The sequence below is a fragment of the Anolis carolinensis genome, unplaced genomic scaffold (genome assembly GCF_035594765.1).
Source record: "Anolis carolinensis isolate JA03-04 unplaced genomic scaffold, rAnoCar3.1.pri scaffold_8, whole genome shotgun sequence".
Taxonomy (NCBI): Eukaryota; Metazoa; Chordata; class Lepidosauria; order Squamata; family Dactyloidae; genus Anolis; species Anolis carolinensis.
The window spans coordinates 29,892,058-29,908,029 of record NW_026943819.1 but is presented as its reverse complement, the minus strand read 5'-3'; the positions used below and the strand labels follow the sequence as shown (position 1 = coordinate 29,908,029).

The window sequence follows — 15,972 nt, the reverse complement described above, 5'->3', positions numbered from 1 at the left end:
ATAATTTTTGAACACCCCCCCCCCCCCCCCCCGCTCCCAAAAAGCTAATGTTCAGGGACACTGGGATTTGTAGTGCGAGAGATGAATTTTCCTCAACCTGCTACAGTAGAGTCACTTATTCAAGGTTCTGGATTATCCAAGCCATTTTTGTAGTCAATGTTTTCAATATATCATGATATTTTGGTGCTAAATTCGTAAATACAGTAATTACAACATAACATGACTGCGTATTGAACTACTTTTTCTGCCAAATTTGTTGTCTAACATGATGTTTTGGTGCTTAATTTGTAAAATCATAACCTAATTTGATGTTTAATAGGCTTTTCCTTAATCTCTCCTTATTATCCAACATATTCGCTTATCCAAGGTTCTGCTGGCCCATTTATGTTGGATAAGTGAGACTCTACTGTATATAGTATATACTGTATATAGAAGCCCGGGTGGCAAAGTGCGTTAAAGCACTGAGCTGGAGACCGAAAGGTCCCAGGTTCAAATCCTGGGAGTGGAGTAAGCGCCCGCTGTTAGCTCCAGCTCCTGCCAACCTAGCAGTTCGAAAACATGCCAATGTGAGTAGATCAATAGGTACTGCTCTGGCGGGAAGGTAACAGCGCTCCATGCACTCATGCCAATGGCCACATGACCTTGGAGGTGTCTACAGACAACGCCGGCTCTTTGGCTTAGAAATGGAGATGAGCACCAACCGCCAGAGTCAGACATGACTCGGGGGAAGCCTTTACCTTTACTGTATATAAGTTGATTACAAACATTCTTGACCCCTGCAGCTCATGTATGTTTTTTGTTGGGATTAAGAATAAATACCTACAATCTGCTCTTTGCAGAAAAGGCTGCAGAGGTCTTTGTTAGGAAAAGAAACCACCCGGATAAAAGCACTTTAAAGAAGTAGTCTTTTTACCACATACCGCATCACGAAAACAAACGTGTCACAGAAGGGAAATTGGCTCAAAATAAGCAGGTGGTTTGGGGCGTTTTCTTTCTTTACCACCAAAGCAAGTGCCCACTCACGGTCAGAGCTCGGTTTTGAGTTTCTCGTGCAGATCCTCCTGGTCGATCTTGTCCGTCCGGTCGTACCAGCGGTGGTGAGCCAGGAGGGCGGCATTCTTGGCCGAGATGGCACTCATTTCCATGGCGCTCGCAAGGCACTCGATGCTGTTGACGTAGTACACGTGGTCGTGGATCACGAGGGGCGGGCACTGCTCGGGGGGGCTGTAGTGGGGGTAGGCCAGCCATGGCTTCGACTCCACCGAGTCGTAGGAGGAGAAGAGCACGTCCAGCTGCGCCTTGGTCAAAGGCCGGGCCGAAAACACTTTCCAGACCGGGGAGCCTTCTGCTGCTTTGGCCTTGTCTTCCACGGGAGAGACGACGCCAATGCTGTTGACAAACAACTTGGGGTTTTCCATCGTGAAAATGGCACTCAGTTGGAACGTGGAAGGGTCCGGGTAGCCGAAGAAGGAAGTGTTGATGTTCCCGTGGACAAAAGTGGCGACGATCTCTTGGTAGGGCTTGGAGAATTCGGGGATGGGCGGCTTGAAGTTGCGGAAGGTGATGTTGGCGATTTTACGATGCAAAGGGGTGGCCATCACAATAATATCGTACAGGTCGGAGGTTACTCCGAAGGTGGAGTTGTAGGTGACTTGGTACAGCTTCATGGTTTCTCCTGAAAGGAAAAAAATACATATCAGTAGACTTAACAGCAGGACCATTAAAAGACACAACAGATGAGGACTCGTTGAAATCGGTTCGAAAACAATTCCTGACATATGCTTAAGAGTTTGTTCCTAGAATTATATAACAAAATTTGTTATTTTCTGTTTCATTGTGTAGTCCGTCCTTTGAAAGTAGTTGTCATAGTCCGGAAACTTTGTGTTTGTGGCTGCCACAAGTTAGGTTGATTTGGTTGCAACTTGATGATGAGATATTCATTGCAAAATGTGCTGCGGGATGTCCCTCCTGCAGTGACAGTTACCATATATACCCAAGTCTAAGCCGACCTGAATATAAGCCAAGGCACCTAATTTTAACACAAAAAAACTGGGAAAACATGGACTCCAGTGTAAGCCGAGATACAGCAGAGTCTCGCTTATCCAACATTCTGGATTATCCAACACATTTTTGTAGTCAGTGTTTTCAATATATCGTGATATTTTGGCGCTAAATTCGTAAATACAGTAATTACTACATAGCATTATTGTGTATTGAAATACTTTTTCTGTCAAATTTATTGTATAACATAATGTTTTGGTGCTTAATTTGTAAAATCATAACCTAATTTGATGTTTAATAGGCCTTTCCTTAATCTCTCCTTATTATCCAACATATTCACTTATCCAACATTCTGCTGGCCTGTTTACGTTGGATAAGCGAGACTCTACTGTACCAATAAAATTACATTAATTGAGGCATCAGTGCTTTAAATGTTTTTGAATCTTTACATCCAACTGTAATTTAAGATATGACTGTTCAACTCTGGTTAAATCATTATTTTCATCTTCTTCAATGTAAATGTGCTTATGTCTCCTTTTAATAATAATAGAGTGAAATAATAAATGTAATAATAATAGTAAATGCAGTAAAATAATAAATGTAACAATACATAAAGTATTAAGTGTAATAATAATAATAGAGTAAAATAATAAATGTATTAATAATAATAGAGTAAAATAATAAATGTAACAATACCAATAATAGAGAAAAATAATAAATATACCATATATACTTGAGTATAAGCCGACCTGAATATAAGCCCACCAGGACCCTCACCCGAGTATAAGCTGAGGAGGCTTTTTTTCAGTCCTAAAAAACGCCTGAAAAACTAGTCTTCTACTCAAGTATATACAGTATTTTACCTAGATGGAGGTCCATGCTGCCTCACCTGAGCGTCCTCTGGGCCGCGTTGTTTCCTCCACAGAGATCACGGTGCTGGGAATCGGCTGGGCTTTGGAAGCATAGAGGAGGCCGACACACACGAGCTTGTTTCCCCCTTCGACGGACCAAAGCCCACTCCCGGCTCCTGCCAAAGAGACTGCGCCTGCCGGGGAAGGAGAAGGGAAACGTGAAGTCACAAGAACACAAAGGGCCCACTGAGGCAGGAGGGAACAGCCAATTGGCCTTATCAAAACAATATAAATACAAGATACCGTATACATCTAGTCCGTGAACAATTATAAATATACAAACACAGGCCTCCATTGTCCATTAGACACAGACTGGCCATGGGCCGGGCTGTGGCGCAGCTGGTTAGTAGCCAGCAGCAATAAATCACCACTGACCAAGAGGCTGTTGGTTCGAAGCCCGGGTCGGGGTTAAGCTCCCAACTATTAATAGCCTAGCTTGCTGCCCACCTAAGCAGCTCAAAAACAGCTATGTCTGTAAGTAGGGAATTCTGGGTACCGCTTAATGTGGGGAGGCTAATTTTACTTAATTTATGACACCATTAAAATATCAGCAGCATGCGAAGAACATGAGGAAGTACTAACCTGCAGTGTCCTGGGAGGGAGTGACGGTGGCTCCTCAGGACTGGGAAAGGGTTAAGGGAGAGGCAGTGGGCGGGACCATTTAAATGGCGAGAGAAAGGAACACTGGGATGTGCTCGCTGTAACCTGCAATGTCCTGGGAGGGAGTGACTTGGTGGCTCCTCAGCACTGGGAAAGGGTTAAGGGAGAGGCAGTGGGCGGGGTCATGCAAATAGAGAAAGGAATATTGGGATGTGCTCGCTGTAACCTGCAATGTCCTGGGAGGGAGTGACTTGGTGGCTCCTCAGCACTGGGAAAGGGTTAAGGGAGAGGCAGTGGGCGGAGTCATGCAAATAGAGAAAGGAATATTGGGATGTGCTTGCTGTAACCTGCAATGTCCTGGGAGGGAGTGACTTGGTGGCTCCTCAGCACTGGGAAAGGGTTAAGGGAGAGGCAGTGGGCGGGGTCATGCAAATAGAGAAAGGAATATTGGGATGTGCTCGCTGTAACCTGCAATGTCCTGGGAGGGAGTGACTTGGTGGCTCCTCAGCACTGGGAAAGGGTTAAGGGAGAGGCAGTGGGTGGGGTCATGCAAATAGAGAAAGGAATATTGGGATGTGCTCGCTGTAACCTGCAATGTCCTGGCACAGAGTGACTTGGTGGCTCCTCAGCAACGTTGTTGTTGTTGTTATTATTATTATTATTATTACTAGCTGTGCCCAGCCACGCGTTGCTGTGGCAAAGTGGTGGTATTGGTTAAAAATTGTTGTGTAATTTTTATTTGATGTTATTTGTAATTTTAAATTAATTTTATTGTAAGTTATCTTTTTATTTATTATATTTTATTATTTTCTTGTATTATTTTTAGTTATTTTCTGTTATTATAGTATTTTATTGTATTACTTTTTTAGCGTTTTTAATTATTTTTAGTGTTTTTTATTATTTTTATTGGGTTGCTAGGAGACCAAGTTGGAGGAGCTTAGCCTTCTAACTGGCAGCAGCTGGATAAAAGCAATTATTCCTCTCTCTCTAATTAGGACTTTATTTTTCTTTTCTTTTTGTTGTATCAACCCAGAGGCGTGGATGATGGGTTGTGTTGTCAAATGTCGAGGTTGGGGGGCCTGTAGTTTTGTTGTTTTGTGGGTTGCCGTGATGCCATCACTCTTTTATATATATAGACTAGCTGTGCCCGGCCACGCGTTGCTGTGGCTTTGTCTGGTGGTGTTGGTGAGAAATTGTTGAGGTAGTGGTAGTATTGAATGTCTGTTGTATGGCTGTCTTTATGTTTAGTATGCACACTGAAGTGGATTATATGGCAGTGTGGAGTCAAGATAATCCAGTGCAAAGCAGATAATATAAGATTCTAAATTTATTTATTTATTTACAGTATTTATATTCCGCCCTTCTCACCCCGAAGGGGACTCAGGGCGGATCACATTATAACACACATAGGGCAAACATTCAATGCCCATAAACACATCAAACAGAGACTGAGAGACACACACGCAGAGGCAAGTTAACTTTCTTCTGAGGGGATGTTCGATTCTGGCCACAGGGGGGAGCAGCTGCTTCATCATCCACACTGACGGCACTTCCTCATTCCAGGTCGTAAATTAGTTAATCTTGCCTCCCCACTTTTTTTATTAGTGGTACCTTATTTCCTACTTGATAGATGCAACTATCTTTCGGGTTGCTAGGTCAGCAACGAGCAGGGGCTATTTTTTATTTTTAATTGACGGGTGCTCACCCCGCCACGGGCTGGCCTCGAACTCATGACCTCATGGTCAGAGTGATTTAAGGCAGCTGCTCAACAGCTGCGCCACAGCCCGGCCCCACAGCTATAAATAGCCACACAGCTATAAATGGGTTATATAGCTGTGTGGAAGGGCCTTGAGTCTACACTGCCATATAATCCAGTTAAAATCTGATAATCTGTGGAAGAGGCCCAAGTGAGGCCTAACTGTGCCTGTCCCCTGGGCTGAGTAGGTTGCTAGGAGACCAAGTGGGCGGAGCTTAGCCTTCTAACTGGCAGCAATTGGATAAAAACTATTATTCCTCTCCCTGTAATTAGGACTTTATTTTTCTTTTCTTTTTGTTGTATCAACTTAGAGCCGTGAATGATGGGTTGTGTTGTCAAATTTCGAGGTTGGGTGGCCTGTAGTTTTGTTGTTTTGTGGGTTGCCGTGATGCCATCACTCTTTTATATATATAGATTATTATTGCAATGGCTGCACAGTTAGTTGCATTCTACGAAGGGCACCGTTCCGCCTACAGAAACTTTACCCCACTCACCCACAAATCCGTTGATGCCGACTCCCTGCCCGTAGTTGACCCTCATGACGGGGGTGACTATCTCGCGGATGAACTTCTGGGAGAAGCCGGCCTCCTGCATGGATTCCTCGATGGTCTGGTTGAGCATCTGCATGAAGGCGGCCCCTCCGAGCGCATGGAGCAAGGCCTCGCTGCTGCTGAAGGCGAAGTCGTGCGCCTGGTAGCGGTAGATGCTTCAGCCAAGAAGGGGAGAGAGAAGCTTTGAGTCAGGAGGACTTTGCACCCGTGGCTCAGGGTTCCATATTTCGTACTTTAACAACACAACCGTTCAAGGCTAAGGCTTCCCCGTCTGCGCAGGATTCCATACTTTGCACTTTAACAACACAACTTTTCATTCAACCCTCGTATATGGATGCCCTTTGGAAATCTCAGCTCAGACCATGCAAATAACAGCAAGATATTAAAAAATGGGATAAGATAAAGGACAAATGTGGCTTAAAGTATTGGATAGCTTGGGTTAGGGCTGTCAAAACAAGTACATGAAATAAAAAAGAAAGAAACATCAGATGCCCCAATGGATAGGATAATTGGCTGGAAAATAGAAAAAAAGAAAGGCATGATAGGGGAAATATATAAGGAATTAACAGCCTTATCCTATAATACAAAACATACTTTAGTAGAGGCCTGGAAACAGGATATAAATTTCAATGAAAACTTAGTACACTCCTGGATTGATAAAACCCAAAAAATTAAACCTCTAAGAATAAAAGAAACACAAAAGAAAATAATTTCAAAATAGTATAGGACCCCTTATCAACTGGCTCATATTATGAAAAACGTTTCTTACAAATGTTGGCATAAATGCGGGGAGATTGGCACTTTTTCCCACTTGTGGTGGGACTGCCCTGAAATCCAAAAATACTATAAAACGGTTAGAGAAGTAATAGAGGAAATAATAGAGCAAAAGCTATATTGGGATAAAGCTCGATTTCTGTCCCTTAACATAGAGGTAAAGGAGGGGAACAACCAATGGTCAGATATATTAAAATTTATGATAGCCGCTATTCATGCCACAATTGCCAGAGGGTGGAAAGATAAAACAAAGTGGGACCTAAAAACCTGGTGGTCGTATCTCTCTGAATATTTAATTAATGATTTCATCCATGAAAAGAAAAACAAATATTTGAATATTCATTTAAGACAAGATTGGCATAAGAAATGGTCTTGTTTAATCGATAAAACAGAAGGAAAAGATAGGTACAGAACTTTAAATCAGGCCTTCCAGACAATTAAATCAATGTATTGATTCAAGCAACCCAGTTGGGGGTGGGAAGAGGGTGGGAGGGGGGGGGGGTTTAAAGGGGCAATTAATTGAGATATGCGGTAAAGAGAATCACAATTGGAACCTGTATCCCAGCCATAAAGATTGTAAATAGTTTTTATGTTATCTTTTAGATGGCTAAGGTATGCAGTGTATTGTTTTGTTATCTGTATGAAGAATAAAAAGATTTAAAAAAAAAAATAATCGCAAGATAATCCCCATTTGGGGCTGCTCACCTTATAAACTTGTCCAAGACCTCCTCCACCCACATGGTCATCCGCAGGGCATTCAGCCCGTAATTCCAGAACATCTTCACGTAGTTCCAGAGGGTCCAACTGCTCTCCTCAAAGACAAACTCCTCTCCGTTGTAGATGCCCATGAGCCCATCCCGGCCCTTTGGAACGGAGAGCCCTGGCAGGAGGGGGGAAAAAAAGAGATATTTGGAAAGGAAGTTGTGGGGCCGGGCTGTGGCGCAGCTGGCTAGTAACCAGCTGCTATAAATCACTACTGACCGAGAGGTCATGAGTTCGAAGCCCGGGTCGGGTTAAGCCTCCGACCATTAAAAAAAAAAAAATAGCCCCGGCTTGCTGTTGACCTAGCAGCCCCGAAAGACAGTTGCATCTGTCAAGTAGGGAAAATTTAGGTACGCTTTATGCGGGAGGCTAATTTAACTAATCTACAACACCATAAAACTGCTCACGAGGAAAAGAATGAGGAAGAACAGCCACCAATGGATGGTGAAGCAACAGCTCCCCCTGTGGCCGGAATCGTGAAGCTGGAAAGATGTTAAAAATGCCTCTGTGTCTGTCTAAAACTGAATGTTGTTTGTCTGTTGGCATTGAATGTTTGCCATATATGTGTTCATTGTAATCCGCCCTGAGTCCCCTTCGGGGTGAAAAAGAAGGGCGGAATATAAAGACTGTAAATAAATAAATAAATAAATAAAAAGAAGCAGGGACATCTTTCTGGAATGCTCTCCTTGGCCTGTGAAGGATGACGCCTATTACGAAATATCAAAACCTGACCTCAAACCAGTCTATATACATCTATACACATAAGTGAAAATATGTATGTATGTGGCTGGGGTGTCCGCTTACACAGACGAGTTCCCACTTGTCGCACCTCAGGTTAGCTTCACCTTGCTGAACGCACCAGACTGTACACAGGTTGAAGTCTTTTGTAGATTATTGGGAAATAGAAAATAAATAGTTCTTAAAAAGCAAAAGTAAAGATCCCAAAGATTGTTGCAAAACCAAGGTGTAATGAAGTGTGAATTTTTTTAGTTTACAGATTTCATGTTTAATTGTGTATTGAGTTTTAAAAGGGTCAATATTTCAGTTACTAAAGCTCTGCACTCAAGAGTTGGTTGCCATGGAGATGTGGGCGGAGCCAACTGCTGTTTTGGTGGAGAAGTGCAGGTTTGGAAAAGAAGCAGTTAGTCTGTGCCCTGATGAGGTACAGGGAAGACTGATTCTCAGTTGAAGGAATCAGGGAGGCTCAATTGCTTATTTTTGAGCCAGTTTAAAATAAGTTTGGTGACTTATTTTAAGGTAGTCTGTCTCCTGATTAGGAACAGATAATCTGTGAATGTAATTCACAGGGTGACTGCAGTTTAAAAGCAGTAGGGAAAGAAGTGACATTTTTAGGAAGTTCGAATCACCTCATTCTGTTATTGCAACTGTTAATCAAAGTGCATTGAAGAAGAAAAATTACTGTAACCACTAAGCTCTGTGCCTGAATAAACTTATTATTGTTCTTTCAAACATCTCAGCCTCTGTCACATATCTTACCATCAAGAATAAACAAGAAGAAAGGAAAACAAAATTTAAAAGGTCTCCTCTCTGAGACAGTTGGTGGCTGCATCTTCCCAAAGTGGTGTCAAGCGTTAATCCCCTTTACATCTGGTGGCAGCATTATAAACATCTTTACCTTTGGTGGCAACGTTTCAATAAAAACATCTTTATATTGGTGGTAGCGGATATATATATATATAATATAATTTAATAAAAACAAAACCTCCCCCACATAAGGCTATCAAGAATAATCCAAGAAAACATAAGGCATAAAACAGGGTTCCATGAATGCTTGACAAAGTCCCATAACTTGAAAACACAAGGCTGCAAGGTAATCCAGGAAAGCAAGAGCTAGCTTCTATACTCCAAAACGAGACGTTGCTTTTGACAAATATTTCTCTCTCGGCACACCCTTTAATATTCTCTGCACAGCATGAATGCATTTCTTTGGCCTCTGGCCTCTTTCTTGTTTGCTATTCTAACACTGCTGCACCGAAATGCCAAATGGCCAGCTCGACCCAGAGATTCTGGATGTGGAGGCGGGACAGGGCTCCCTATGGAGATAATTTTGCGCCCTTGTGCGCATTCCCGGCCGTACCCAGCTCTTGGACAAAGTGCTTCATGTGCAGGTTGAGCGGGTGGATGACGGATCCTCCGGCCTCGTAGCCTTTTCCTTCCAGGTCGATGGTGGCCAGGCGGCCGCCCACTTGGCCCCGCTCGAAGACGTCGATGGAGACATCCTTGCCGAACTTCTGCCGCAGGAAATAGGCGGCCGAGGAGCCCCCGATCCCGGCCCCGATCACCCCTGGAAACAAACACAGGCCGGCCCGGAATTACAAACGACTCACAGTTAAGAATGAGGCTGAGACGATAGGAAGAAGGAGAAATCTATTTGCACATCCATGGCGCTCATCTTCCTCTCTAAGCTGAAGAGCCGGCGTTGTCCATAGACACCTCCAAAGTCATGTGGCCACTGACATGATTGCATGGAGCGCCAGTGTTACCTTCCCGCCGGAGCAGTACCTATTGATCTACTCACACTCTGGGAGTTGGTGCTCATCTCCATTTCTAAGCCGAAGAGCCGGCGTTGTCTGTAGACACCTCCAAGGTCATGTGGCCACTGACATGACTGCATGGAGTGCCGTTACCTTCCCACCGGAGCAGTACCTATTGATCTACTCACACTCTGGGGGTTGATGCTCATCTCCATTTCTAAGGCAAAGAGCCGGCGTTGTCCGTAGACACCTCCAAAGTCATGTGGCCACTGACATAACTGCATGGAGCGCCGTTACCTTCCCACCGGAGCAGTACCTATTGATCTACTCACACTCTGGGGGTTGGAGCTCATCTCCATTTCTAAGCTGAAGAGCCGGCGTTGTCCGTAGACACCTCCAAAGTCATGTGGCCACTGACATGACTGCATGGAGCGCCGTTACCTTCCCACCGGAGCAGTACCTGTTGATCTACTCACACTCTGGGGGTTGGTGCTCATCTCCATTTCTAAGCTGAAGAGCCGGCGTTGTCCGTAGACACCTCCAAAGTCATGTGGCCACTGACATGACTGCATGGAGCGCCGTTACCTTCCCACCGGAGCAGTACCTGTTGATCTACTCACACTCTGGGGGTTGGAGCTCATCTCCATTTCTAAGCTGAAGAGCCGGCGTTGTCCGTAGACACCTCCAAAGTCATGTGGCCACTGACATGACTGCATGGAGCGCCGTTACCTTCCCACCGGAGCAGTACCTGTTGATCTACTCACACTCTGGGGGTTGGAGCTCATCTCCATTTCTAAGGCAAAGAGCCGGCGTTGTCCGTAGACACCTCCAAAGTCATGTGGCCACTGACATGACTGCATGGAGCGCCGTTACCTTCCCACCGGAGCAGTACCTGTTGATCTACTCACACTCTGGGGGTTGGAGCTCATCTCCATTTCTAAGCTGAAGAGCCGGCGTTGTCCGTAGACACCTCCAAAGTCATGTGGCCACTGACATGACTGCATGGAGCGCCGTTACCTTCCCACCGGAGCAGTACCTGTTGATCTACTCACACTCTGGGGGTTGGAGCTCATCTCCATTTCTAAGGCAAAGAGCCGGCGTTGTCCGTAGACACCTCCAAAGTCATGTGGCCACTGACATGACTGCATGGAGCGCCGTTACCTTCCCACCGGAGCAGTACCTGTTGATCTACTCACACTCTGGGGGTTGGAGCTCATCTCCATTTCTAAGCTGAAGAGCCGGCGTTGTCCGTAGACACCTCCAAAGTCATGTGGCCACTGACATGACTGCATGGAGCGCCGTTACCTTCCCACCGGAGCAGTACCTGTTGATCTACTCACACTCTGGGGGTTGGTGCTCATCTCCATTTCTAAGCCCAAAGAGCCGGCGTTGTCCGTAGACACCTCCAAGGTCATGTGGCCACTGACATGACTGCATGGAGTGCCATTACCTTCCCACCGGAGCAGTACCTATTGATCTACTCACACTCTGGGGGTTGGTGCTCATCTCCATTTCTAAGGCAAAGAGCCGGCGTTGTTTGTAGACACCTCCAAGGTCATGTGGCCACTGACATGACTGCATGGAGTGCCATTACCTTCCCACCGGAGCAGTACCTATTGATCTACTCACACTCTGGGGGTTGGAGCTCATCTCCATTTCTAAGCTGAAGAGCCGGTGTTGTCCATAGACACCTCCAAAGTCATGTGGCCACTGACATAACTGCATGGAGTGCCGTTACCTTCCCACCGGAGCAGTACCTGTTGATCTACTCACACTCTGGGGGTTGGAGCTCATCTCCATTTCTAAGCTGAAGAGCCGGCGTTGTCCGTAGACACCTCCAAAGTCATGTGGCCACTGACATGATTGCATGGAGCGCCAGTGTTACCTTCCCACCGGAGCAGTACCTATTGATCTACTCACACTCTGGGAGTTGGTGCTCATCTCCATTTCTAAGCCCAAAGAGCCGGCGTTGTCCGTAGACACCTCCAAGGTCATGTGGCCACTGACATGACTGCATGGAGTGCCATTACCTTCCCACCGGAGCAGTACCTATTGATCTACTCACACTCTGGGGGTTGGTGCTCATCTCCATTTCTAAGGCAAAGAGCCGGCGTTGTTTGTAGACACCTCCAAGGTCATGTGGCCACTGACATGACTGCATGGAGTGCCATTACCTTCCCACCGGAGCAGTACCTATTGATCTACTCACACTCTGGGGGTTGGAGCTCATCTCCATTTCTAAGCTGAAGAGCCGGTGTTGTCCATAGACACCTCCAAAGTCATGTGGCCACTGACATAACTGCATGGAGTGCCGTTACCTTCCCACCGGAGCAGTACCTGTTGATCTACTCACACTCTGGGGGTTGGAGCTCATCTCCATTTCTAAGCTGAAGAGCCGGCGTTGTCCGTAGACACCTCCAAAGTCATGTGGCCACTGACATGATTGCATGGAGCGCCAGTGTTACCTTCCCACCGGAGCAGTACCTATTGATCTACTCACACTCTGGGAGTTGGTGCTCATCTCCATTTCTAAGCCCAAAGAGCCGGCGTTGTCCGTAGACACCTCCAAGGTCATGTGGCCACTGACATGACTGCATGGAGTGCCATTACCTTCCCACCGGAGCAGTACCTATTGATCTACTCACACTCTGGGGGTTGGTGCTCATCTCCATTTCTAAGGCAAAGAGCCGGCGTTGTTTGTAGACACCTCCAAGGTCATGTGGCCACTGACATGACTGCATGGAGTGCCATTACCTTCCCACCGGAGCAGTACCTATTGATCTACTCACACTCTGGGGGTTGGAGCTCATCTCCATTTCTAAGCTGAAGAGCCGGTGTTGTCCATAGACACCTCCAAAGTCATGTGGCCACTGACATAACTGCATGGAGTGCCGTTACCTTCCCACCGGAGCAGTACCTGTTGATCTACTCACACTCTGGGGGTTGGAGCTCATCTCCATTTCTAAGCTGAAGAGCCGGCGTTGTCCGTAGACACCTCCAAAGTCATGTGGCCACTGACATGACTGCATGGAGCGCCGTTACCTTCCCACCGGAGCAGTACCTATTGATCTACTCACACTCTGGGGGTTGGAGCTCATCTCCATTTCTAAGCCGAAGAGCCAGCGTTGTCCGTAGACACCTCCAAGATCATGTGGCCACTGGCATGACTGCATGGAGCGCCGTTACCTTCCTGCTGGAGCGGTACCTATTGATCTACTCACATTTGCATGTTTTTGAACTGCTAGGTTGGCAGAAGCTGGAGCTAGCAGCGGGCGCAGGGATTTGAACCTGGGACCTTTCGGTCTGCAAGTTCAGCAGCTCAGCGCTTTAACACACTTCGCCACCAGGGCTCAACAAAATTATAGATGCAGGCAAAACGTCAGGAGAGAATGCTACTGGAACATAGCCATGCAACACAGAAAACTCACAGCAGCCCAATGATTCCGGCCATGAAGGCCTTTGACAACATAGCAAAATCATTGTTGCTGTGGTTGCAATTATGGGAATGGCAGCTTGAGGTGCATAAGCGCCACCACTTGAAGCGCCTGACTTTTGGTCTTATTACTTTCGTGACCTTTGTTTGCAAAAGACAGATAATGGAGGGGCCTGACCAGCAAGCCACGCTCAACTGGATCCGGCCGGTTTATGGAGAACTTTGCTGCCTCAAGTGATAAAGACAGGAAGGCTCACTGTCATCAACATACCCTTGCTTATTATTGTTTCTGAAATGGGCCGCAAAGGGCTCCTGAGCGAGTGCAGAAAGCCAGTCTAAAGAAGTCAGCATGCACCTTCTCTCCCTTCTCTCTATCTATCCATCTCTCTATCTCTCTATATATCTCTATCTATCTATCCATCCATCTCTTTATCTCTCTATTTATCTATCTATCTATCTACCGGTATCTATCTATCCATCTGTCTGTCTATCTATCTATCTATCTATCTATCTATCTATCTATCTATCTACCTACCCTGTTTCCCTGAAAATAAGACATTCCCAGAAAATAAGACCTAGTAGAGGTTTTGCTGAATTGCTAAATATAAGGCCTCCCCCGAAAGTAAGACCTAGCAAAGTTTTTGCTTGGAAACATGCCCAACAAACAGAATACCAGAGCTTGCAGGATCGGTAAATGTACGTACCATATATTGTTGTACATGGAAATAATGGTAGTAACAAGAAATTCTTGATAGGATTCACAGCTTGTTTGGTTATGCTGGTTTGTGATGACAACTACTGTATAGTATATAAGAAATGTTCATGTTTTTGTTCAACAATAAATGTGAATTCTTCTTCATGGAAAAATAAGACATCACCTGAAAATATGACCTAGAGCATCTTTGGGAGCAAAAATTAATATAAGACACTGTCTTATTTTCAGGGAAACACGGTATCTCTCTCTCTCTCTCTCTCTCTCTCTCTGTCTATCTATCCATCCATCCATCTCTTTATCTCTCTATTTATCTATCCATCTCTCTATCTATCTATCCATCTCTCTATTTATTTATTTATCTATCCATCTCTCTATCTATCTCTACATCTATCTATCCATCTATCTATTTATCCATCTCTCTCTCTCTCTCTATCCATCTCTCTATTTATTTATTTATCTATCCATCTCTCTATCTATCTCTACATCTATCTATCCATCTATCTCTCTATTCATCCATCTCTCTCTATCTATCCATCCATCCATCTATCTCTCTATCTCTCTATCCATCTCTCTATGTATCTCTCTCTCTCTCCATCCATCCATCTATCTCTCTATCTATCTATCCATCTCTCTATGTATCTCTCTCTCTCTCTCTATCCATCTCTCTATTTATTTATTTATCTATCCATCTCTCTATCTCTACATCTATCTATCCATCTATCTATTTATTTATCCATCTCTCTCTCTCTCTCTGTCTCTCTCTATCCATCCATCCATCCATCCATCTCTTTATCTCTCTATTTATTTATTTATCTATCCATCTATCTATCCATCTCTATCTCCATCCATCTCTCTCTCTCTCTGTGTCTCTATCTATCTATCCATCCATCCATCTCTTTATCTCTCTATCTATCCATCTCTCTATGTATGTATGTATGTATGTATGTATCTCTCTCTCTCTCCTCCCAAAGGGAACCTACCAATCCTGGAAGGTGGGCGTCGCAGGTCTTGGTCTATCTATCCATCTCTCTATTTATTTATCTATCTATCCATCTCTCTATGTATGTATGTATCCATCTCTCTATCTATTTATCTATCTATCTATTCATCTCTCTATTTATTTATCTCTCTATCCATCTCTCTATGTATGTATGTATCCATCCATCTCTCTATCCATCCATCCATCCATCTCTTTATCTCTCTCTCTATCTATCCATCTCTCTATCTCTCTCTCTATCCATCTCTCTATTTATTTATCTATCCATCTCTCTATCTCTACATCTATCTATCCATCTATCTATTTATCCATCTCTCTCTCTCTCTCTGTCTCTCTCTATCTATCCATCCATCCATCTCTTTATGTCTCTATCTATCTATCCATCTCTCTATGTATGTATGTATGTATCTCTCTCTCTCTCCTCCCAAAGGGAACCTACCAATCCTGGAAGGCGGGCGTCGCAGGTCTTGGGCGGCTGAGCTTCGGGGCAGGAGAGCCGAGGAGAAGAAGAAGAAGAAGAGGAGGAGGAGAAGCAGCCAGGGCGAGCCGAGCAGAGAAGCCATGGCCACGACCGGGGAAAGAAGGAAGGGAAGGCGGGGAGGAGGAGGGCCGGGGAGGCGGGCGGGCCGGGCCTCCTCCTCCTCCCCGGGCCTGGAAAACCCCTTCCGTGGGCGGGCGGGCGGAGGGCGGAGGGCGGGCTCGGGAGAGAGAGGCGCCCAACCGTGCGCCCTGCCCGCCCGCTTTTACGCACAGAGCGAGCGCCTTTGGAGAGCTTGCTTTGCAGGCATGGGCAAACTTGGGCCCTCCCTCCGGGTGTTTTGGACTTCAACTCCCACAATTCCTAACAGCCGGTAGGCTGTTAGGAATTGTGGGAGTTGAAGTCCAAAACACCCGGAGGGAGGGCCCAAGTTTGCCCATGCCTGTTGCTTTGCACCAAGGATGCGCCACCTTTTTTGCACTTGGTGTGTCAAAAATCA

The 15,972-nt window shown here is 45.4% G+C and overlaps 1 protein-coding gene and 1 long non-coding RNA gene across 3 annotated transcripts; both read right to left on the bottom strand.

Moving 5' to 3' along the window:
- Positions 1-891: 891 nt before the first annotated feature.
- LOC100563966 (prenylcysteine oxidase 1) lies at positions 892-15,812 on the bottom strand. 2 transcript variants are annotated; one of them, XM_062960996.1, is made up of 6 exons: positions 15,435-15,812; positions 9,454-9,660; positions 7,299-7,473; positions 5,763-5,974; positions 2,891-3,046; positions 892-1,675 (listed from the first exon to the last, which is right to left on the bottom strand). In XM_062960996.1, the coding sequence occupies exons 1-6, from the start codon at positions 15,556-15,558 to the stop codon at positions 1,026-1,028; spliced, it is 1,524 nt and encodes a 507-aa protein (XP_062817066.1). In that variant the 5' UTR covers positions 15,559-15,812; the 3' UTR covers positions 892-1,025. The 2 variants fall into 2 exon arrangements, with proteins under 2 accessions (XP_062817066.1, XP_062817067.1); XM_062960997.1 differs by lacking the exon at positions 9,454-9,660.
- LOC134293454 (uncharacterized) lies at positions 9,730-11,381 on the bottom strand. The gene is made up of 2 exons (XR_010000407.1): positions 11,175-11,381; positions 9,730-9,878 (listed from the first exon to the last, which is right to left on the bottom strand). It is a non-coding gene; the product is annotated as an uncharacterized LOC134293454 (long non-coding RNA).
- Positions 15,813-15,972: the final 160 nt, after the last annotated feature.

Coding starts and splice junctions, on each gene's coding strand:
- LOC100563966 (XM_062960996.1), bottom strand. CDS start 15,558: ATGGCTTCTCTGCTCGGCTCGCCCTGGCTGCTTCTCCTCCTCCTCTTC. Junction 7,474..9,453: donor GCACTTTGTCCAAGAGCTGG/GTACGGCCGGGA, acceptor CCCTCCTGCCAG/GGCTCTCCGTTCCAAAGGGC. Junction 1,676..2,890: donor GCGGCCCAGAGGACGCTCAG/GTGAGGCAGCAT, acceptor TTTTCCTTTCAG/GAGAAACCATGAAGCTGTAC.